The following is a 25,849-nucleotide window of genomic DNA, read 5'->3' as shown; positions in this document are numbered from 1 at the left end:
ACCCATATTTTTCATTGGACGTATGCGATTTCACCCCTTCCAAGTCATTTTCAGTGTGGCAGGAGAATGATTTCGTTCAGATTCGCACCCAAATAAAGCCTATGCCAATCGAACTTGACCTAATATACATATACATGTAACTTTTGTACATGTCAAAATGATAACCGTGTGTATTGATTGGTCGAAAGAGGTCAGGACTTTCTCAAATCACGCTTTTGAACACATTTTCAAGGGATCAGTTTAAAGATTATAATTTGAACTTAGGTCGATCTCATAAAATTATTCTAGAATTTGAACAGTACAGATTAACAGTTATTTATAATTCAATACAAACTGAATTAATATATGATGATGCTTAGTAAACTCTTTGAGATGAACAATATCGTAACTGAATACTTATACCTCCACTGGCTCCAGAGTCAAGGTTATGATGATGTGCGAAAAACATGTTTTGCAAACTTCTAGGCTGTGAAAAATGCCAAGGGTCATTGAAATATAATAGTCAAGGGACGCAAAAGTTATGGTCGTTTGGCGCATCAGACAGGGAGTCATTTAATTCAGTGACTTTATATAGTGATTTACGTTGGGCGGTCTGGAACAGGGCCACTATGCCAGGAAGTCCTTTAATTCAGTGAGTCGCTATGACAAGTTTGACTGTATTTCTAAAGAACAACGTACTTTAATGTATGCTCTAATTTCAGATTTTTGTTTGCTTTTCATAGCTACATGAATTTTGTTTAGTGTATATGACTACACCTGATACAAAACTAAATATCTCAAAAACGGTGTGAGTCGTCAATACAACTTTGCAGGATCATAATGAAAACATTCATGTTTCATGAAACAAGAGTGTCTTGAGTGTCAGACTTCTAGGGAAGTGAGCAATTGTCATTATTTTTAGAATGGCCCTCATAAGAGCCTGTAGTTTGTGTCATCAATGGGACTAAGGGCAAAACTGCCTTATACTACTATACTAACAGTTCATTGTGACTAAAGACTTAGGTGAAGAGTAAACAAACTACTTGATACTGAGTCACAGAGTGAATTATTTGGGAAATAAATTTTAGTTTTGCATGTTTTGTTGGCAAATAAAACACGTTTTTTCGTTCAGATCACTAAGGCCAAAATGCAAAACTAAAGTCTACTTCCATTCTAACATGTTTTAATTACACCCGGAAGGGATACTAATCTGGAATCCTTTTTTACTTCCTTTGGTGCTAAGCAACGTGTTCTTTCAGCTGTTCCATTTCACCCCCTTATAATTACCAATTTGCTATACACATCAATGCAGACAATGTAACTTACTATAGTATTTACATCACATGATTTCATTGATTTTAAATATGCAGGAGTAAAGCGGAATAGCCAAAAGTAGGTCATTTTGAGAAACATGTTCTAATTGACAAAACAATACATGGTAAAATCCTTCTTTGTTTATATAAAAGAAAATTGTAAAAGTGTTAGAATTGAAATTTTAAGTTGCTTAAACCTAAGTACATGACAAGGGAGACAACCATACCACAATCCTCCTTAGGACTCGAGGAGTCCTGGTTCCTTAACCGTCATCTTACTCCTGAAAATATCATGTGCTCTTCCATTTTAACAAACAAATATCTAACTCAGAGATGTAAATAAAATTTTGGTTAAAAGACTTCACTTTTAATGACAATGGCCACAATACTGGAACGAGGCAAAAGCAATGTTTCATCTGTTACCAGTAGTTAATTTGATGGAAGCTTTACCAAGAACAAAGGGTGCATTCAAAATATCACCGCTGGTATCTATAGGCAACATTTCATGCCATTGCCATACAAACAGTACAAATACTGGTTTGAACTGGTAGAAAATCTCATTAACAACCTAGGGTATGGGAAATTTTACCAACTTAGCATATAATGTATTTCAAAATGGTACCTTACGTCCACCCTGGAATTGACAGGAAAAAGTAGACTATTTTCCACATAAAATTAATAGCAGTTAACAACAAGGAGTCAGTTATGACAGAAAAGACATTTGGGAAATACAAATTATTATCATAATACCAAAATCACTGTGTATTCATTATAAATCAACAATAAACAATAAAACGAAATAGCCAATTATCATTTAGAAGTTTCAATTACACCACTAATGCCAGGGAATGCAGCTGGAACAAACGTTAACATTCCACCTGGTACCAGTTAACGGCCAAACTTTGAATGCACTTTATGTTTTACACTAGTACCAACAGCTAAACTGTGTATATATTTTTATATTTTACAATGGTACCAATGGCCAAAATGTTAATGCACTCTTGATTTTGCACTGGTACCAATGGTCAAACTGTGAATGCACTCTTGTGTTTTATATTGGTACCAATGGCTAATCTGTGCATGCATTTTATGTTTTACATTAGTACCAACAGCTAAACTGTGAATGCACTGTCTGTTTTACACTGGTACCAACAAAATCTAAATGCATTTTATGTTTACACTCAGTCTGATACAAATGACTAAACTGTGAATACACTCTTGTCTTTTATACTGGTACCAACGGCCAAACTGTGAATGTATTCTTTGTTTTACATTGATACCAATGGTTAAACTGTGAATGCACTTTATGTTTTACACTGGTACCAATGACCAAATTGTGAATGTACTCTTTGTTTTACACTGGTATCAATGGCTAAATGCACTTTATGTTTTACACTGGTACCAATGGCCAAACTGTGAAAGCACTCTTTGTTTTACACTGGTATCAACTGCTAAACTATGAATGCACTTTATGTACTCTTTGGCTTTACATGCACTCTTTGATTTATGCTGGTACCAACGGCAAAACTGTAAATGCACTTTATGTTTTACATTGGTGCCAACGGCCAAACTTTGAATGTACTCTTTGTTTTACATTGGTGCCAACGGCCAAACTGTGAATGTACTCTTTGTTTTATAGTGGTGCCAACGGCCAAACTGTGAATGTACTCTTTGTTTTATAGTGGTGCTAACGGCCAAACTGTGAATGTACTCTTTGTTTTACAGTGGTGCCAACGGCCAAACTGTGAATGTACTCTTTGTTTTACAGTGGTGCCAACGGCCAAACTGTGAATGGACTCTTTGTTTTACAGTGGTGCCAACGGCCAAACTGTGAATGGACTCTTTGTTTTACAGTGGTGCCAACGGCCAAACTGTGAATGGACTTTTTGTTTTACAGTGGTGCCACAGCCAAACTGTGAATGCACTCTTTGTTTTACAGTGGTTTTAGGTGCCAAAGGCCAAATTGTGAATGCACTCTTTGTTTTATAGTGGTATCAACTGCTAAACTATGAATGCACTTTATGTACTCTTTGGCTTTACATGCACTCTTTGATTTACGCTGGTACCAACGGCAAAACTGTAAATGCACTTTATGTTTTACATTGGTACCAACGGCCAAACTGTGAATGTACTCTTTGTTTTACATTGGTACCAATGGCCAAACTGTGAATGTACTCTTTGTTTTACACTGGTATCAACTGCTAAACTATGAATGCACTTTATGTACTCTTTGGCTTTACATGCACTCTTTGATTTAGGCTGGTACCAACGGCAAAACTGTAAATGCACTTTATGTTTTACACTGGTACCAATGGCCAAACTGTGAATGCACTCTTTGTTTTACACTGGTATCAACTGCTGAACTATGAATGCACTTTATGTACTCTCTGACTTTACAGGCACTCTTTGATTTACGCTGGTACCAACGGCAAAACTGTAAATGCACTTTATGTTTTACATTGGTACCAACGGCCAAACTGTGAATGTACTCTGTTTTACATTGGTACCAACGGCCAAACTGTGAATGTACTCTTTGTTTTATAGTGGTGCCAATGGCCAAACTGTGAATGTACTCTTTGTTTTACATTGGTACCAACGCCAAACTGTGAATGTACTCTTTGTTTTATAGTGGTGCCAACGGCCAAATTGTGAATGTACTCTTTGTTTTACATTGGTACCAACGGCCAAATTATGAATGTACTCTTTGTTTTATAGTGGTGCCAACGGCCAAACTGTGAATGTACTCTTTGTTTTACATTGGTACCAACGGCCAAACTGTGAATGTACTCTTTGTTTTATAGTGGTGCCAATGGCCAAACTGTGAATGCACTTTTTGTTTTACACTGGTACCAATGGCTAAACTGTGAATGGTACCATCAGCTAAAATGTGAATGCACTCTGTGTTTTATACTGTTACCAACTGCACTCAAGATAATGTTTTATATATTAAATATTTTTTATATACTTCCGACACTTCCCTGTCAAACAAGTGACAATTAAGACTACTGCAGGTTAGTGTCTGTGACTTTCTGTTGATTTCTGTGTATCTTTCATTTTCTAGTTCTACTATCTACTTCCATGTAGGCTGTCATTTTATCTATAAACATGAAGCTGCGTTCAATAAACGCTTGATGCCCCCGGTGGCATCCTTGTCGATGCAAAGCAACCTAAGTCCGAAACGAGGTCAAGTTCAAGGTCAAACTGAGGTCAGGCGATGTCTGAAGATGAGAAATGGTCACAGGTTACATCTGCATTAGTATCAAGTCATTCTAGTAAGGGGTATTGATGCTAGACGAAACGGTCCCATTTGGTTAACTAAGAGATGGCCCATATTATGCAACCTAAGTCCAAAATGAGGTCATGGTCAAACTGAGGTCAGGTGATGTATGAAGATGAGGAATGGTCACAAATTACATCTGCATTAGTATCAAGTCATTCTAGTGAGGGGTATTGATGCTAGACGAAACAGTCCCATTTGGTTAACCAAGAGATGGCCCATATAAAGCAACCTAAGTCCAAAATGAGGTCAAGGTCAAACTGAGGTCAGGTGAAGTCTGAAGATGAGGAATGGTCACAGGTTACATCTGCATTAGTATCAAGTCACTCTAGTAAGGGGTATTGATGCTAGATGAAACAGTCCCATTTGGTTAACCTCGTATGGACGGATGAATGGAAGGACGGATGAATGAACGGACGGACAGACAGGACAATCACTATCTGCCTCCCGCATCAGTAGATGCTGGGGGCATAAAAATCTTAAACTGAATAAGGTAAAAGTGAAAGGCTTAGTGGCTGTACAGCTGTAAGCATTCTGTGCAGTTTAGCTCCCCAACAATGTAACTCATTGTGGTGGCTATACAGCTGTACGTTCTCTGTGCAGTTTACCTCCCCAACAATGTGACTCATTGTGGTGGCCCAACAATGTGACTCATTGTGGTGGCTATACAGCTGTAAGCTCTCTGTGCAGTTTACCTCCCCAACAATGTGACTCATTGTGGTGGCTATACAGCTGTACGTTCTCTGTGCAGTTTACCTCCCCAACAATGTGACTCATTGTGGTGGCTATACAGCTGTAAGCTCTCTGTGCAGTTTACCTCCCAAACAATGTGACTCATTGTGGTGGCTATACAGCTGTAAGCTTTCTGTGCAGTTTAGCTCCCCAACAATGTGACTCATTGTGGTGGTTATACAGCTGTAAGCTCTCTGTGCAGTTTTGCTCCCAAACAATGTGACTCATTGAAAGCGAACACCATTCTCCATTTTGCACTAACTCAGAAAAAAAATGTTTCCAGCAAAACAGAGAGCAAATTACAATAAGCAACATACACCACATTTGGTAAGGAGACGGTATTTTGGAGAGGGGGTTAGGGTTGCATATCTGCATAATTACTTACCTTGCATTTCATGTGTCAGATTTGACTACTATATATTCTTATAATAATATGCTCATGATACTTTAAATATATTTTACGTGGACAAGTTGTTTTTTTTAAATCAATTTCACCAGTAATGTAGTCCACTCTTTTTTATCATAACTAAAGTAATTTTAAAATAGCAATTAATGTTTCGAAATAATACGCCAAAATAAGCTGCATTACTTTGGCTGGTAAGATAGCTTCTTTTAAGGTAGTTCTGCACATCTGATAACCCTGAAGTAATGGCATAACTTCATTTATCCAGATAACATAGAATACAGCTTGTATTCAGCATACAGAAACAAGAATCATTTTATGAATTAATGGCAACCCGTGAATAATTTGTTAAAACAATAACATTACTACATTTCTAAAGATAATTTGTTTGTTTTTTGTTGGCTACAATGTCACATTGACATATATATAGGTCATATGGCGACTTTCCAGCTTTTCACGGTGGAAAGAAACCCCAGATGTGACATTATTGTGGGCATTATTTCATCGAGGGCGGGCACCTTGGCGGAACCCTCACCTTCGGAAGTTCCCTTCAGCCAGCTGGATGGCTTCCTCGCATGAAGAATTCTATTCCCAAAGTGAGGCTTAAAACCACATCGGTGAAGGGCAAATGAAAAATAACACGTAACATTGAAATATTTGATATGGTAAACAATTTCACACTAGAGCTAGAGTAAAACATTGTGATCATGACCTCCAACCTAGTGACCTACATTGTACACACTGCAAGTCTTCTAAATAAGAATGATGCTAGTTTTATGAAAGTCCTTACAGTGGTTAAGAAGATAAGGAGAAAGCTATTTGACCTATAAGTGTGGTCTTGACCTTGGACCTCATGACCCGGGTTATGCAATCTGCAATGTCATCTGGATGACGTTAACAGTTGACTAATTTCATGAAAATCGTTATTAAGAAGTTATGAAACGGACACCAAATTTAAGCTGTCTGATATATGACTTCTAAATGTGACCTTCATCTTGCACATAGTGATGAGGTTAACAATGATGCTTGTTTTATAACAAGAGGGCCATGAAGGCCCTGTATTGCTCACCTGACCTATTGACCTAAAGATCATCAAGATTAACATTCTGACCAAGTTTCATTAAGATATGGTCATAAATGTGGCCTCTAGAGTGTTAACTAGCTTTTCCTTTGATTTGACCTGGTGACCTAGTTTTTTAACCCACATGACCCAGATTCGAACTTGACCTAAAGATTATCAAGGTTAACATTCTGACCAAGTTCCATGAAGATACAGTCATAAATATGGCCTCTAGAGTGTTAACAAGCTTTTCCTTTGATTTGACCTGGTGACCTAGTTTTTGACCCCATTTCATCCAGATTTAAACTTGACCTAAAGATCATCAACATTAACATATTGACCAAGTTTTATTAAGACATGGTCATAAATGTGGCTTACACAGTGTTAACTGGCTTTTCCTTTGATTTGACCTGGTGACTTAGTTTTTGATCCCATCTAATCTAGATTTAAAGTTGGCCTAAAGATCATCAAAATTAACATTCCGACCAAGTTTCATTAAGATATGGTCATTAATATGGCCTCTAAAGTGCTAACTAACTTTTCCTTTGATTTGACCCGTTGACCTAGTTTTTGACCTCACAAAACCCAGATTCGAACTTCACCTAAAGATCATCAAGATTTACATTCTAAGTTCCATGAAAATAAAGTCATAAATGTGACCTCTAGAGTGTTAACTAGCTTTTCCTTTGATTTGACCTGGTGACCTAGTTTTTGATCCTACATGACCCAGATTCAAACTGGACCTAAAGGTCATCAAGGTTAACATTCTGACTAAGTTTCATGAAGATACAGTCATAAATGTGGCCTCTAGAGTGTTAACAAGCTTTTCCTTTGATTTGACCTGGTGACCTGGTTTTTGACCCCAGATGACCCAATATCGAAACTGTCCAAAAATTTATTGAGGGTAACATTCTGACCATGTTTCATTAAAATTGGGCCAAAATTGTGACCTCCAGAGTGTTAACAAGCTTTTCCTTTGATTTGACCTGATGACCTAGTTTTTGACCCCAGATAACCCAGTATCAAACTCGTCCAAGATTTTATTGAGCATAACATTTTGACCAAGTTTCATTAAGATTGGGCCAAAATTGTGACCTCTAGAGTGTTAATAAGCTTTTCCTTTGATTTGACCTGGTGACCTAGTTCTTGAACCCACCTGACCCAGATTTGAACCTGACTTATAGATCATCAAGATTAACATTCTGATTAAGTTTCATTAAGATATGGTCATAAATGTGGCCTCTACAGTGTAAACTAGCTTTTCCTTTGATTTGACCTGGTGACCTAGTTTTTGATCCTACATGACCTAGATTCAAACTGGATCTTGAAATCATCAAGATTAACATTCTGACCCAGATGACCCAATATCAAACTCGTCCAAGATTTTATTGAAGGTAACATTCTGACCAAGTTTCATTAAGTTTGGGCCAAAATTGTGACCTCTAGAGTGTTAACAGTCAAAATGTTGACGACTGACGACTGATGGACGACGGACACAGGGCGATCACTAAAGCTCACCTTTGAGCACTTTGTGCTCAGGTGAGCTAACAAGCACAATGACCTACATATTTTATTTCCCTAATAATACACCATAGGTTAATTCATAATACTGAGAAGTTCCATTAAAATCTACTTTGTACAAAAAATTTCTATTACCAAAAATGTCATCGAAATTGTGATTTTCCTATAGATTAAAATTATGAAAACTTGTGCAAGGTCAAAATTGTTCAAATAAATCTAGCAAAAAATTGAGCATATTTTAGGCCCATTCATTTTAATCTGCCATATTTTCTAAGTATATTTTGAAAAGTCGGGTTTTATCAAATTCAACAGTGTGGAAAAAGATTTTGATCCAAATGTGCAGAACTACCATAATGACCTAATATTTGTTTATTACCAGCATGATTGTGGCAGTCAGTACAGAATTAATCATGATGGCTTCTAAGTCTTCCAATGTCTTTTCTGGTTTTCTATTAGCCAACAGTACTGGCAAAACCATCAGATACAGGTTAATTAAATATTCCACACCAGGTGTGTCACACTTTGTCCCAGACTGGCCTAGTCTTCTTCTTCTGACACAAAACTCCTCTGGTTTTATTAATGTATTCAACTTTAGCGGGTGGCAATATATCAATGGGGTACATAAGGTATGTTGAGATAACAGACATACAGATGATCTCAGACAGAGGTTGAACATAGCAGCCTGTCCCGTGAGCGCAGAAAATTCTTGTTTGAAAAAAAAAAAACTGACACGACGTGGCATAAACAACAAAACCAATGCGTGTCAAGCAAAATATACGGACGATCTGTCAACACTACACAATCTTACCTGGCAATATTATAATGGGAGTTTGTTTCACTGAAATTTATAAAAAATATCACTCAACCATTATGCTGACTTTCTATGCTTCACTTCTATAAAGTTATTAAAGGGAGAATATTAAGGTCCATTCTATGTTTAGCTTCTTACGGCTGTGAGATCTTCTGTTCATTATAATCCCTGAATTAGTAAGGTCTCATTATTTAAGAAATAATAATATCCCATGGTTTATCGTATAATAACCGGTGTTATGAGTTCTTATGCGTAAGAATATATCACAAAGGCCGTAGGCCTGAGTGATATATTGTTTCGCATAAGAACGAAAAACTAGGGTTATTCTACGATAAATCACACTTAGGAACTTGTTATTTCGATTCTAACACGACATACTAGTATCAACTGTGTAAGAAAAAATGGTAACTACTTTTTACGAACGTGCTACGCGCCTGGATCGGATGACGTCATTGCACGCGAGTGGTTTATTGCAGAATAACCTGAGATAGATTTTGCTCTACATGTATGTAGGTTATTTGATGGCCGTGTTAGAATACTGAATTAGTATAGAGGAGACTGGAACAGTTACTATTTAAGAAAATGTTACTCAGTTACATTTTAAAGATGCTCCATTTAGTGATAATAGAATGGATTAAGAAACTGAAAGCCTGACTTTTGATTTGTAGAAAAACTAAAACAACTGACTGAATGGTATTTAGTGGAACAGCCAAGGATAAGATGGTGCCTCACTATGTGTGACCTGTGCTTTCATCATAGTGCATTCTGGGTATATAAATATTATATATGTGTGCAACATGCTATAGAAAGTCAGATTCTTTCATATTTATAAAAAACATGCATCGGTCATGAATAATGTTAAATTATACTCTTTGTAATATTCTATGACACTGACTGAAAATGAAGTGTGGCATCTCACACATCAGTCTTAATTCTACCACAGGACTAGTCTGTAGACCATCGCAGAGTAAGAATGACCACTCAGCTGCAGAGGTCTCTTTCTCAATCATTTTGAAGAGGAGACTGTGATACCCTAACCCTAATATCAGGATTATTTCAAATTAAGACTAGAGCTGCTTTTGAGAAAAGCAAATGTCTCCCAAAACTGCCTAATCATCTAAATAGCAAGTCAGTCTTTATATACTGTTTACTCACTACAATTCAAGGGCCAGAACTCCAAAATGCCTTGACCAATTTGGCTCGTTATCAAACTTGGCCGAGGTCTTATGTTCAGACACATTTTGTTGAAGTTTGGTGAAGATCGGATGAGAAATGTTTGACTTAGAGTGCGGACAAGAGTAAAAAGGCCAATTTTTGGTAATTCAAGGGCCATAACTCCAATACGCCTGTACCGATTTGGCTAGTTATCGAACTTGGCCGAGGTCTTATGGTCAAACATATTTTGTTCAAGTTTGATGAAGATCGGATGAGAAATATTCGACTTAGAGTGCGGACAAGCTTTGTGACAGACACACGAACACACAGACAGGAGTAAATAAATATGTCTACTACACCACTGTCTGGTGGGAGACATAATTAAGATGAAATTTAAGCTTAGAGACTCACACATAATGCAGTATTTATGATACAGTTCACATGTCCTCACATCTTCAAATGTTTTAAAGAAACAATGATCTATAGTACTTTCAAACAAGACAGTATGATAGGAAAATAAGACACCCTATATACATTTATATATATATATTTTTTCAGGACTTTTATATCTTACCAGAAACTTATTCTTTCATTTCAGTTAAAATGTCACAGAGAAGACACAGATTAGATATCAAAATGCATGCTTTCATTCCATTCATCGCATATTCTTTTTTTTAAACAAAAACAAAACATATACAATACCCAACTACACATTGCATAACACTGCATTTTACAAAAGTCACTGGGTATATGCAGAGTTGAAATCTTGTTTCATTTAGCAGAGTTTCTTCAGTTTAATCAAAAGCTGAAGCAAAAGCAATTCCTTTTTAAAATATGTCTTGCAGCCAAACCAAAAGTTACATTCATCCCAATTAATGAAAATGAAATAAAGTATTGTAGAGTTTATACTGCACGAGCAGCAGAGGTAAGGGAGATAACCCCAGGGAAGTCTTCTATACTGCCGAGAATCTTGCCAAAACTTTACCCTGAACCTTATACAATCTTAATATTACATTTCAAACAACAATCTAGTCCAAATATATTTATGATGGGAAGTTTACATCATGAATTAACCGACTGTTATGGATTTAGCACTGTCTTTTCACAGCATGTAGTTCAGATAACCTAACAAGTTTTCCTTGATTCTTTACCAGTACAAATCTGTTCTCAACAATAAATACAAACATATAAATCAGTGTTGGAAGATAAATGACTTCAGAAACAATGTCTTCTATCAAATCATCATGTGGAATATACACCTCACCTGGAATATACACCTCACCTGGAGATCAAACTAAAGAACCCATAATATGTTGATCTGTGCCTTCCAAACAGGCAAACATTCAGAAATCATGAGCTATGTCAGCTTTCTATTGACAAATATAGGCATAACCCAATAAATTAAATTATATCCTTGGGCTTTCCACATATATCTGGCAAAATATATACAAAAAAGTAAGACCAGCATACCATAGTATAGCTTTTTTAAAACGTTCATCATAAGAGTAATGGGCCAAAATTCTATTTAAAAGTCTCTCACAGGAACTCAACCTGGAGAGACTCATTACCTATCTGTAAAACAATAATCAGCTTGTCATCTCTATGCAAAAAACGGCCATAACTCCAAGAAAAAAAATCCCCCAAACAGAACCAAAGTAAAACTTGATCAAAATATCCTCAATGCACACCAAAAATCAGTTCAGTGTTTGCATGCACATCAAAGAAAAGCATGGTAAACAAAATAAATTTGAAGTGTACTGGCCGTAGCTCCATTCAAAATCATGTTTACATCTATGCATGCCCAACACGTACACATCTATGCATGCCCAACAGTGAAAAAACTCTGGGCATACAGACCGCAACTCCATCAAAAATCACCTTCACAGGGTGAAAAAAATGTGTATCCAGGACATAACTTGTACCTTAGGCTTCAAATATCATTCCTTTGCTTTATCACTGAACTACCAGGTCATTTACACATTTTCTATTTTCAATGACATCAGGATACCATTCCAATGCTGTTAGAACAGAGCTAAGGGGATGCTCAACCATTTTAACAAAAGTAAACTTAATCTGCTTAAAATAACAAGAGCTGTCCGTAAGACAGCCAAGCTCGACTATTCGAAATATTGTCACAGAAGCAGGAAATTATTAAACCCACAAAGTTAAATATCAAAAGGTTTTAAAAGTTACGAAAACGGACATAATTTTGACTAAAATGCATATCAGAGTTATGGGACATGATGCTATCAACTAGTTTAATAACCCCGAAGAAACATGTTAAGTTTCAATTCCATATCTGCATTAGTTTTGGAGATAGTAACTTGCATGTAAAACTTTAACCAGAATTTTCTAAGTCCAAAAGTGGGCATAATTTGCTCAAAATACATGTTAAGAGTTATGGAACTTGACCCAGTGAGGTTGGTAACTGACCTAGAAAAAGAATAAATAAGTTTCAAAGCTATATGCCTTTGGTAATAGCTGTATGTACTTGCACGCAAAACTTTAACCAGGATTTCTAAGTCCAAAAGGGGCATAATTTGCCCAAAATACAAGTCAGAGTTATGGGACTTGATTCTATCAACTATTTATAACCGAAGAACATGTGAAGTTTCAATTTAATATCTGCATTAGTTTGGAGATAGTACTTGCATGTAAAACTTAACCAGGATTTTCTAAGTCCAAAAGGGGCATAATTTGCTCAAAATACATGTCAGAGTTATGGACTTGGCCAGTGAGGTAGGTAATTGATCTAGAAAAAGAAAAAATAATTTCAAATCAATATGCCTTTTAGTAATAGCTGTATGTACTTGCACGCAAAACTTTAACCAGAATTTCTAAGTCCAAAAGGGGCATAATTTTGGCCAAAATACATGTCAGAGTTATGGGACTTGACCCAGTGAGGTAGTAATTGATCTAGAAAAAGAAAAAATAAGTTACAAATCTATATGCCTTTTAGTATAGCTGTATGTACTGCACGCAAAACTTTAACCAAAATTTTCTAAGTACAAAAGGGGCATAATTTGGCCAAAATGAAGTCAGGTTATGGGACTTGGTGCTATCAAACTAGTTTTATAACCCCGAAGACACATGTCAAGTTTCAATTCAATATCTGCATTAGTTTTGGAGATAGTAACTTGCATGTAAAACTTTAACCAGAATTTTCTAAGTCCAAAAGGGGCATAATTTGCTCAAAAACTGTTAGAGTTATGGAACTTGACCCAGTGAGGTTGGTAATTGACCTAGAAAAAGAATAAATAAGTTTCAAAGCTATATGCCTTTAATAAATAGCTGTATGTACTTGCATGCAAAAACTTAACCAAGGTGTGACGCCGACGCCGACGCCGACGCCGACGCCGACGCCAGGGTGAGTAGAATAGCTAGACTATTCTTCGAATAGTCGAGCTAAAAACTAAACACAAATCATCAAATGATTTTTAGCGAAGTTATGGCCCTTGCATTCAGTTCTCATTTCTTTCCCATCTGTAGATTCTCACTGAGCACATACACATTAAAAGTCAACTTATGCAAAAAAGTAAAGGAAACTTGTTGCACAGACATCGCCACAAAGTAATACATCCACTTCAAAAATGAGACATATAACAAGAGAGCCAAGATGGCCCTAGGTGGCTCACCAGAGTAATACACCGCAACAGTGTAAACATGCTGTTGACCTAGTGACCCAGTTTTTGATACCACATGACCCAGTTTCAAACTCATCAGAGTTTTCAAGGAGATAAACATTCTGACTTAGTTTCATAAAGATTGGATCAAAAATGTGGCCTCTAGAGTGTAAACAAAATTTTTGTTCGATTTGGCCTAGTGACCAAGTTTTTGACCCCACATGACCAAGATTTGAACCCATCCATGATTTCATGAAACAATTATTCTGACAAAGTTTCGTGAAGATTGGAACAAAAAAGTGGCCTCTAGAGTGTAAACAAGTTTTTTCTTTGATTTTACCAAGTGACCTAGTTTTTGACCCTACATGACCCAGATTCAAAATCATATAAGATTTAATGATACCAATTGTTCTGACCAAGTTTTATGAAGATTGAATAAAAAATTGGGCCCCTAGAGTGTAAACAAGCTTTTCATTTGATTTGACCTGGTGACCTAGTTTTTGACCCCAAGTGACTCAGATAAAAATTTGTACGAGATTTTATAGAGACAAACATTCTGACCAAGTTTCATGCACATCAGAAGAAAAATGTAGCCCCTATTGCATGCACAAGGTTTATCTTTAATTTTACCAGGTGACCTAGTTTCTGACCCAAGATGACCCATATTCGAACTTGATCTAGATTTCATCAAAACAAACATTCTGACCAATGCCCACGAGTTTCAAACCTAAAATGTGGTCTCTAGCGTGTTAACAAGATTTTCCTTTGATCTGGCCTAGTGACCTAGTTTTTATCCTACATGACCCAGATTCGAACTTTGATCATCAGGTAAACATTTTGACCAAGTTTTATGAAGATAGGGTTATAAATGTGGCCTCTAGAGTGTTAACAAGCTTTTCCTTTGATCTGACCCAGTTACCTAGTTTCTGACCCTACATGACCCAAATTCAAACTTGACCTAGAGGTCATCAAGACAAACATTCTGACCAATTCACATGAGTTTCAAACTTAAAATGTGGTCTCTAGAGTGTTAACAAGATTTTCCTTTAATCTGGCCTATGACCTAGTTTTTGACCCCAAGATCATCAAGATAAACATTCTGACCAAGTTTCATGAAGATAGGTTCATAAATGTGGCCTCTAGACTGTTAACAAGCTTTTCCTCTGATTTGACTGGCTGACCTAGTTTTTGACCCTACATGACCCAGTTTCAAACTTGGCCTCAAGATCATCAAGATTAACATTCTGATCAAATTTCATAAAGATAGGTTCATAAATGTGGCCTCTAGACTGTTAACAAGCTTTTCCTCTGATTTGACTGGCTGACCTAGTTTTTGACCCTACATGACCCAGTTTCGATCTTGGCTTAAAGATCATCAAGACAAACATTCTGACCAAGTTTCATGAATATAGGATCATAAATGTGGCCTTTAGAGTGTTAACAAGGCAAATGTTGATGGACGCCAGACGCCAGACAATGACCGGTCCCAATAGCTCACTTTGAGCACTTTGTGCACTGGTGAGCTAAAAATCAGACATGTCTATAATAAATTAAGGATAATAGAAAATGCATTTTGCTCAGCAGAAAGTGATTGTTGTTGGCTTTGGAAGGTTGGTTGGAAAGGCGGGATTAGCAAGATTCTACAGCAAGTGTTGACATAAGCATATCTCAGGTATGGTGTTAATGAAGCTAGGCACTCACCTCTCTCCTCCTTCTCCAGTTTGGGAGGAGTCTTAACTGACAGGAAAAATACAGTGTCATTATCAATGTTTACCATATGATTTTAAGTGGTAATTTCAATATGAAATATATCAAATATATTTTACACTGGTACAGAACTACAAAATGGATAAAATTTGATTAAAATCATTAAGACACAAAATAAGAAGACAATTTGATTGTATACATGTACAAGATAAAAATTATGTTTCTCTCTTGAACACCAGACCTTAATTTTTTTAACCCCTGGCTTCTCTTAAAAATGTTGCCTGGTGTTCACTTGAGGAAAATTATTAAGTTATCAAAATCTTAAACAAACAAATATCCCTGATATGTAATACAACATTTGGCAGTGAAATATAAATAAGAGCTGTCAGAGGAAAACACAGTTTTGCTATCCAATAAGCTTTTTTTTACAAAGTCAGTAAATGAAAGAATACAACAACATATTAAGAAGCAAAAAGAAGAGAAGAATTTTGTTTTAATGTATGTCCAAAACCTTTCTTCTTTTACGATGCTAAAACAAATATAAACTTAAGTATAAAAGTAAACCAAAAGTTGTTAAGGTGAAAAAGGGGACATAGTTTATGGAAAATAAGTTATGAAAAAAAAAAACCTATGCATTGCATGTCAGATCAAGTAAAGGAATGTTTTTGTAAGGAAACTGAAAAGAACGAGAAGCAGATGTAAAACAAGAGCTGTCAGAGGACAGCAATGCTCGACTATTCAACAGCCTTGTCAATTGAATTAATACGAAAGTCGAAAAAGGGGCATAATTTTGTAACAAGAGGGCCAAGATGGCCCTAGGCGCTCACAACCAAATCACCATAACGATGTAAACATGTTTGACCTAGTGATTTCATAAAAAAAATATTCTGACCAATTATCATTAAAATTGGAGCAAAAACAAGTATTTCCTTTCATTTGACCTAGTGACACTAGTTTTTGACCCTAGATGACCCATATTCGAACTTGATCTAGACTTATCAAGGCTACAATTCTGACAAAATTTCATGAAGGTCAGATGAAAAAACAGCCTCTATCACATACACGAGGTTTTCTTTGATTACACCTAGTGACCTACTTTTTGATTACAGATGACCCATTTTCGAAACTTGGCCTAAATTTCATCAGGTAATCATTTGACCAAATTTCATGAAGAATCAGTTGAAAAATATAGCCTCTATCGCATACACAAGTTTTTCTTTGATTTGACTCGTGACCTAATTTTTGACCCCAGATTACCCATATTCAAATTTGACCTGATTTATCATCAAGGCAATCATTCTGACTAATTTCATGAAGATCAATTGAAAATTATAGCCTCTATCGCCTACACGAAGTTTTTCTTTGATTTGACCTAATGACCTACTTTTTGACACCCAGATGACCCATATTCAAACTTGACCTAGATTTCATCAAGGTAATCATTCTGACCAAAATTCATGAAGATTAATTGAAAAATACAGCCTCTATCGCATACACAAGGTTTTTCTTTGATTTGACCTAGTGACCTAGTTTTTGACCCCAGATGACCCATTTTTGAACTCGGCCTAGATTTTATCAAGGTAATCATTCTGACCGAAATTCATGAAGATTAATTGAAAAATACAGCCTCTATCGCATACACAAGGTTTTTCTTTGATTTGACCTCGTGACCTAGTTTTTGACCCCAGAGATCCCATTTTCAAACTCGGCCTAGATTTCATCAAGGCAATCATTCTGACCAAATTTCATGAAGATCAGTTGAAAAATACAGCCTCTATCGCATACACAAGGTTTTTCTTTGATTTGACCTAGTGACCTAGTTTTTGATCCCAGATGACCCATTTTCGAACTCGGCCTAGATTTCATCAAGGTAATCATTCTGACCAAATTTCATGAAGATCAGTTGAAAAATACAGCCTCTATCGCACACACAAGCTAAATGATGATGGACAGACGACAGACAGACAGACACCGGACATGGAGTGATCAGAAAAACTCACCTGAGCATTGCTCAGGTGAGCTAAAAATGGGAAAAAGGGTTATGGAACCTTCACAGTGCTTATCAGCTCATAAAGAGAACAAGTGCGTGAAGTTTCAATCCTTTCCCATAGGTGGATACTGAAATACCAGCTTACATACAAAAAACTTAACCAAAAACTGCTAAGTCGAAAAAGGGGCATCATTTTGAAAAAAATGCAAAGTAGAGTTATGGGACCTACACAGTGCATGTCAGATCATGACAGTGAACAAGTGTGTGAAGTTTCAATCCATTCCCATTAGTGGGTACTGAGATACCAGCTGACATACAAAACCTTAACCAAGAATTTCCAAGTCGAAAAAGGGGCATAATTTTGTAAAAAAGCAAAATAGAGTTTTGGAACCTTTGCAATGTAGGTCAGTTTATCACAGTGAATAAGTGTGTGAAGTTTCAATCCATTCCCACAAGTGGTTACTGAGATATCAGCTTACATACAAAACCTTAACCAAATCGGGATGCCGACGCATGGGTGAGTCCAATAGCTCTACTATTCTTTGAATAGTGAATAGTCTAGCTAAAAACTGGGGACCTCTACCATCTGTGGAGACTGACAGACATACGCTCAAGTTGTTTTCCAGAATGTACAAGTGATATTGTGCATGTGGTCAAATTTATATTCTGCCTGTCTTCATGTTAGCAACCCTGTATCACTTTTATTGTATTGTATACAAATAATAATAACATACTTCAGAATAAATAATCAGCAATTCTTGACTCTGTTATAACACCTCTATAATTGGGAATACCGTTTGGGTTCTTTTTGCAAATAAAGTTTCTGTGTGAACTTGTGTTCTGACAGCTGATAAATCATTAAAATCAAACAGTTTAAACACAACTAACAAAATGTGACAATAAGTAATAAAATACAAGCGCATAGAAATACAGTTAAAATCACACAAGGTATTACATGATTATGTTTCTTTGTATATATGGTACACTAGAGGAGATCTACTCTAGGGGATATCATACATGTACTTGAAATGCCAAGATCACTGTCTATCAAAGTGGTAACCATGGCAACACTTTGGTACTTACCAACAGACTTGGGTGACGGTTCCGGTTCTTCTGGTTCCATCATACCATTGTGGAAATGATTGTAGTGGTATGATAGTCCTGGACGTGTCTTGTAACGGGCATTACACACTGAAAACAAAATATCACACTAAATACCTAACTACTCAAAATCAGACACAAGCAGAATCTTGTGAAGTCAAGCTAAATTGAACAACTGAACACTTTTGAAAAAGGTGCATACATGTATATATTTACAAGTCACTCCATTAAAGGGATGGTATCTATGATTAGAGCTGTTATCTCAAGAAACTTCAATTTTGCCTCCAGATACAGTGACAGTGTAGTATTTACTAAATTTACACAAACAAGAATGTTACCTTCGCAGGCATATGGCTTTTCTTTCTCTTCATCAATCTTTTCCTTATCTTCCCTGTCAGCTGTTCTCTTCTTACGACCTCGTCCACCACCCTTAATAAAGCAACAGTATGAATTAATTAGTTATACATTTCAAACAAGAAACTACTTTTGAAAATAATGTTACATACAGTTTCATTTGAATGGAAGTAGTAACTAATATGTAATATTTGGGTAAATGTCAGTAGTTGGTCAAATTTTTTATAACCTATATGTGCCATCAAGAGCGCCAGACTGTCACAAAATAAGCCTGTCATCGAACTTGACCTAATTCAAGGCGCATAATCCAGGAGTGCCTGGGGCGATTTGGGTGGTTATCGTACTTGGTCAAGATATTATGCCCACAAACATTGTCAGCAAGTTTGGTGAAGATCAGATTAAAACTGTTCGACTTAAGAGTGCGGACAAGGCTAAATTCGCAGTTTTTCAAGTAATTCAAGGGTCATAATCCAAGAGTGCCTGGGGCGATTTGGCTGGTTATCGAACTTGGCCGAGATATTATGCCCACAAACATTGTCAGCAAGTTTGGTGAAGATGGATGAAAAGTATTCGACTTAGAGAGCGGACAAGGCTAAATTCGCTGTTTTTCGAGTAATTCAAGGGCCATAACTCTAGAGTGTCTGGGGCAATTTGACTGGTTATCAAACTTGGCCGAGAAATTATGCCCACAAACACTGTCAGCAAGTTTGGTGAGGATCGAATGAAAACTGTTTGACTTCGAGAGCGGACAAAGCTAAATTTGCTGTTTTTCAAGTAATTCAAGGGCCATAATCCAAAAGTGCCTCGGGCGAATTGGCTGGTTATCAAACTTGTCTGAGAATATTGTGCCCACAAACATTTTCAGCAAGTTTGGTGAAGATCCAATGAAAACTGTTCGACTTAGGAAGCGGATATGTTTGTACGCCGCCATCCACTGCCACAGTTCCCATAATACGCCCCGCTCTTTCAGAGACGGGCTTAAAAAAATGTTAAAATCCCTTGATGGATGGCAGAGCTATGAACATAACGGGGAAAGAAAACCTATTAAAATTTGACCTTGACCTTTGAGTTAGGGATCTGGGTGTTGCACATGGCATATCATCTCATTATGGGAACATTTGTGTCAAGCAATATTAAAAGCCCTTGATGGATAACAAAGTTATGAGCCGGACAAGAATAAAACACCTATTTACATATGTGCAAAGTGGTATTAAAATTGCTTCAACAATGACAGATAGGTAAAAAACACTACTTTGACCACTGTGTGTGACCTTGACCTTCCAGCTTGGGGTCTGGGTATTATGCATGACATGTTGTCTTATTATGGGATACATTTGTGCAAAGAAATATTAAAATCCCTTCAAGTTCAAAATATGGACCGGACAGGAAAACAAAAGCTGTCAGTGGACGGCGCGCTCGACTATTCTCATTGCCTGTTAGTATAATATAAGCTATGAGTAAAACTATAACATTACAATAAGCATATTCTAAGTCGAAAAGGGGCCATAATTCAGTCAAAATGCTTGATAGAGTTGCCTCTTCCTTTTTACAGACTGGGGTCATGATGGTAAACAAGTATGCAAAATATGAAAGCAATATCTCAATGGACTTTGAAAATATTTGGGATGATATGCAAACTTTAACATTTATTCTAAGTCGAAAAGGGGCCATAATTCAGTCAAAATCCTTGATAGAGTTGCCTCCTCCTTTTTACAGACTGGGGTCATGATGGTAAACAAGTATGCAAAATATGAAAGCAATATCTCAATGGACTTTGAAAATATTTGGGGTGGTACGCAAACTTTAACATTTGTGTGACGCTCACGCTAACGCCGATGCCGGGGCAAGTAGGACAGCTCCCCTATTCTTCGAATAGTCAAGCTAATAAAGAATAAAGTGTCAATTATAATTTAAAGCAAGACTGTATGCAATTATACTATAGGATAAATCAAAGGCCTTAAGGGCCTGAGTCGGCTAATGATTGATGTACTGACAGTATAGTCTACCAGTTTCAGTTTGTTTTTAGTCTTTTTCTTAAAATTTCATAACACAGCTCGATATTTACCCAAAATATTATATCCGGATACGATTACACTTCTCCAGTTTGAACAATATATTTTACAAATTGTGATGATACGAAGACATTTAGCAGCAATTGGCAGTATCTGACATTGAAGTTTACGGTTAAATTACCTCTTATTTAAATCTTTTCATAAAAAAGTTGTTTCGTTTCGTGAAAGCAGCCAAACATAGACGATCTACTTTCGATTTCAAAAACTACAAGAAAATACAATTTAATGTTTCGCCGATTTGTTTATTTCTCGAAAAATAAGAATTAAAATCATTTTTAATATCAATAGTAACTAAACAAACCAGTAAGAGCTTCTTCTTCCGATAATTTATCCGTTTACTGACTGCAAAATTCAACCCACGCAAAGTTTATAGAAATCATACGATGCGTGTTTACGTTCAATATGGGAGAATTAAGGCTGATCGGCTACGTTACCTAACGCATCCGGACGATTCAGATTTTGTTTTTAAAAAAGCATTGTGTGCGTTTCTGTAATTTTATATACGTTTTTATACGCTTAGAAATTATTAGACATGCGTATTTGCATTATTTCTATACGTAATTTACGCTAATACGCATCTTATCTGGAGCCCTGTGGAACTATTTTTTGTCTTTCGCTGCACATTTATGCTTAATGAGTTACATTCGAGTATTGCACAATTACAAGTCATAAATATGACAGATTACATTGTATATTGGTCATAGCAAAGGGAATTGACACAACTTAACTTCATTCATGCAGTGAACCGTTTGAAGTTTGAGAAATCTAATGGAACTACATCCCTTCACGTGTTATTCGGTCCATTTAGAGAATCGCTGAACAGCAAGGACTCGTCAAAAGGCTTTCAGCCTTTAGCCGACTCAAAAATCTTTATTTGAAAAATTTGTTAGCAAAACAACAGATACAGTCTATTCCATGAGCTTCATTCTTCATCTGAACCAGTCTGATAGACTAGTAGCTGGAAAACAAGTAAATATCCATACCAAATCTGAAGTCCTATTCCTGGCATATTAAAGTCAATTTTTAAATGCTAAGAAATAAATATTGCTAACCTTGCCCTTGCGTTTCCTTTTCTTGATGTACTCTTGTTCAAAGTCACTGATATCAGACTGGTCGTCACACATTTCCCCAGCATCTGGCGGTTCCATATACTCATCATAGTCATCGTACCACTTGTCTTTACTCGTCTCACTTTTCAGGTCCCCAAACTCCTCACCCTCCGCCCTCGCAGCAGGGTTCTCCACAGTGCTTATCTGATGCATATCTGCAAGTACACGCAACAGTATATCTACACAACATTAAATACACGGTTTAACTTTCCCAATGACTTGGGACCAGGCAATTTGTGAAAGTTTGATTTCAAAAAGAAAATTTATGACATCTATAAGCCACTGAGGAATATTTGAACAATCTATATAACGAAAATTTATTGGGTTCAGAAAAAAAAACATGATAAAACTGTTCCTCTTGTTTGGGAAAAAATTTGACAAGCCTACATGTAAAATGATTTACAAAGCCACACAAGAAGATATCTTACACAAATTTTGCATGCAATGTTCTGAAAACTGACTGGAGTAACAACAAAATAGTACTGGGCATGCATATTTAACATAAATTCATACATGAACAGAGTAACTGTGTCAAACAGCTTAAATACTCTCGTTAGCAAGTGACTGCTTGCTTAATTTGACAAGTATCCGTTGAATATACAATGTAACAGATACCACATACATGTTTCCTGATACCTAACTTGGTAATAAACTTTTACATAGTGAGTCATATGAGATATGTTAAGAACATGAACTGTCTTCAAGTTGCCTTGGTAACACTAAATGCTGAGTTGAGTTTCATGTTCTTCAACTAAAAGTGTACCTTGAAACACTTAAGAGCATGCACTGTACATACTGCAATATTGTATAAGTCACGCATTCTTCATACATGCCACAAGACTATACGGACATATTCAAGTAAACAGCTGACATGTCTTGTGGACAGCAACATTATCTGGCTAACTGTAAAATCCTTCAATATCAGGTGACACAGTCCTGAAATCCTACATTTAAATGAGATGGCAGTTGTTCCTTCAGAACAATACATTTAACAGTCTTACTGTGTAAATGAAAAGACACATTTATGTAAGTTGTACACTGTAGAACCTATCATATTTTTTCAAGTAGACAATGAGCAAATTCCTAGAGGTACAATAATAACAAGAGGGCCATGAAGGCCCTGTTTCGCTCACCTGACCTATTGACCTAAAGATCATCAAGATTAACATTCTGACCAAGTTTCATTTAGATATGGTCATAAATGTGGCCTCTAAAGTGTTAAATAGCTTTTCCTTCAATTTGACCCAGTGACCTAGTTTTTGATCAGACATGACCCAGATTCGATCATGACCTAAAGATCACCAAGATTAACATTCTGACTCAGTTTCGTGAAGATACAGTCATAAATGTGGCCTCTAGAGTGTTAACAAGCTTTTCCTTCGATTTGACCTAGTGACCTAGTTTTTGACCCCACCTGACCCAGATTTGAACTTGACTTATAGATCATCAAGGTTAACATTCTGACCAAGTTTTATTAAGATATGGTCATAAATGTGGCCTCGTAACAGTGTAAACTAGCTTTTCCTTTAATTTGACCTGGTGGCCTAGTTTTTGATCCTACATGACCCAGATTCAAACTGGACCTTGAGATCATCAAGATTAGCATTCTGACCAAGTTTCATGAAGATACAGTAATAAATCTGGCCTCTACAGTGTTAACAAGCTTTTCCTTTGATTTGACCTGGTGTCCTAGTTTTTGACCCTTGATGACCCAATATCGAACTCGTCCAAGACTTATTGAGGGTAACATTCTGACCAAATTTCATTAAAATTGGGCCCAAATTGTGACCTCTAGAGTGTTAACAAGCTTTTCCTTTGATTTGACCTGGTGACCTGGTTTTTGACCCCAGATGACCCAATATCGAACTCGTCCAAGATTTTATTGAAGGTAACATTCTGACCAAGTTTCATTAAGATTGGGCCAAAAATGTGATCTCTAGAGTGTTAACAAGCTTTTCCTTCGATTTGGCCTGGTGACCTAGTTTTTGACCCCAGATGATCCAATATCGAACTCGTCCAAGATTTTATTGAGGGTAACATTCGGACCAAGTTTCATTAAGATTGGGCCAAAATTGTGACCTCTAGAGTGTTAACAATCTTTTCCTTTGATTTGACCTGGAGACCTAGTTTTTGACCCAGATGACCCAATATCGAACTCGTCCAAGATTTTATTGAGGGTAACATTATGACCAAGTTTCATTAAGTTTTGGCCAAAATTGTGACCTCTAGAGTGTTAACAGTCAAATTGTTGACGACGGACGGACGACGACGGACACAGGGCGATCACTAAAGCTCACCTTTAAGCACTTCGTGCTCAGGTGAGCTAAAAAGCTGAATCTGAGCCGCATATTGTAAAGCCTGAGGCTTAACAGCAAGCATTAGAAAGGTTATAAATATTTATATGCAGATCAGTGCTCTAATTCACCTTCATTATGCTAAAGCCTTAAACCTCCTTCCTACATTGATTTAGAAAATGTGACAGTGACTTTGAGTCCCTCGATGCATGCAAGCAAAAGTTTTAAGCTTTAAGTTACAAAACTGGTAATTTTTAAGAGGTTTAAGCTCTTAAATTACGGTAGCCCAAAATGAATTGTTATTAAATTGCAAAACAATGCCTGGGAAACAACAAAAATCAATAGAACATAAAATAATCAAAATAAGAAAACAGAAATATGCTTAACTGCATTCAAAAAACATGTCTTGTAACTGAATGTTGCAGGGACATTATTTATCACTACACCAGATTTATATAACATTCATTTCACGTATTAACATGTTCAAAAATGCTGACATGTTAAAATGTTTTTATGGTAAATTATCATGCAACTACAATGAAAACTGCTCAATAACACTTGATGGATTTTTTGTTTTGTTATGTCAAGGACCCGATAATAAAAATTGGCCTCACTCATGTTGATTTCAGTTCATTTCCAAATTCAATTCGATTACAGTGTCCAGTTTTAACGTAAAATGACTTTTTTCTTAACAGATCTATAGTTTCAACTAGTTATTTCCTTAAATTCTACCAATTTCCACTTTTATCGAACAGACAACACTACTTTAAGATGTCAATGTGTAATGTAATTCATAACGTCACAAAGTTTTATATATGCGTGGATCAATTCCTAGAAAGGTTTACACTCATGAGACAATAATACTTATTATGCAATTTTGATTTACACCTAATTTAAGACGCATATTTTTGATTAGGTGTAAAAAAAAATTGTTTGTTTCCGGTATCCCGACCTACCCTAAATTTTTGGCCCGACCCTAAATGTTTTTATGGCCTTGGAGAACATTTTTTTTCAAAACTGCACTTTTTATGCTTTAAACATGGTCAGTGATGTTATAAATCAACTAACTGATACTCTAGAGGCATAACCCCCCTATTTGTATTCATTTTTTGACACAAAAATAATTTCCGAAAAGTCTCCCTTAATAAAAAAAAATCCAAAAAAAAAAAGTTTTTCCGACCCACCTACCTTAATTTTTTTGAGCATGTTACCGGAAACAAAGAATTTTTTTTTAGGCCTTAAGTAGATGCAGAAGTGTTAATGTTCATTATTATTCTTAGAACAGATTAAATTAAGAGATTAAAATCTCTCTGACTAATCTGGATTGCTGCCCGTCTATGTGTCAAAT

The 25,849-nt window shown here is 36.4% G+C and overlaps 1 protein-coding gene across 1 annotated transcript in view; it reads right to left on the bottom strand.

The window, feature by feature from the left end:
* LOC123564090 (zinc finger protein DPF3-like) overlaps positions 1-25,849 on the bottom strand; it is a 52,775-nt gene that overhangs the window by 14,672 nt on the left and 12,254 nt on the right. The window contains exons 5-9 of the mRNA XM_053526193.1: positions 22,151-22,362; positions 19,011-19,101; positions 18,655-18,762; positions 15,576-15,611; positions 9,094-9,123 (exon numbers count right to left, since the gene is read on the bottom strand). Coding sequence (XP_053382168.1) covers positions 9,094-9,123; positions 15,576-15,611; positions 18,655-18,762; positions 19,011-19,101; positions 22,151-22,362 — 477 coding nt within the window. The remainder of the gene's footprint in view (positions 1-9,093; positions 9,124-15,575; positions 15,612-18,654; positions 18,763-19,010; positions 19,102-22,150; positions 22,363-25,849) is intronic.

This window comes from Mercenaria mercenaria, chromosome 2 (genome assembly GCF_021730395.1).
Source record: "Mercenaria mercenaria strain notata chromosome 2, MADL_Memer_1, whole genome shotgun sequence".
NCBI classification, from domain to species: Eukaryota; Metazoa; Mollusca; class Bivalvia; order Venerida; family Veneridae; genus Mercenaria; species Mercenaria mercenaria.
This window is presented reverse-complemented; position numbering and strand designations above follow the sequence as displayed.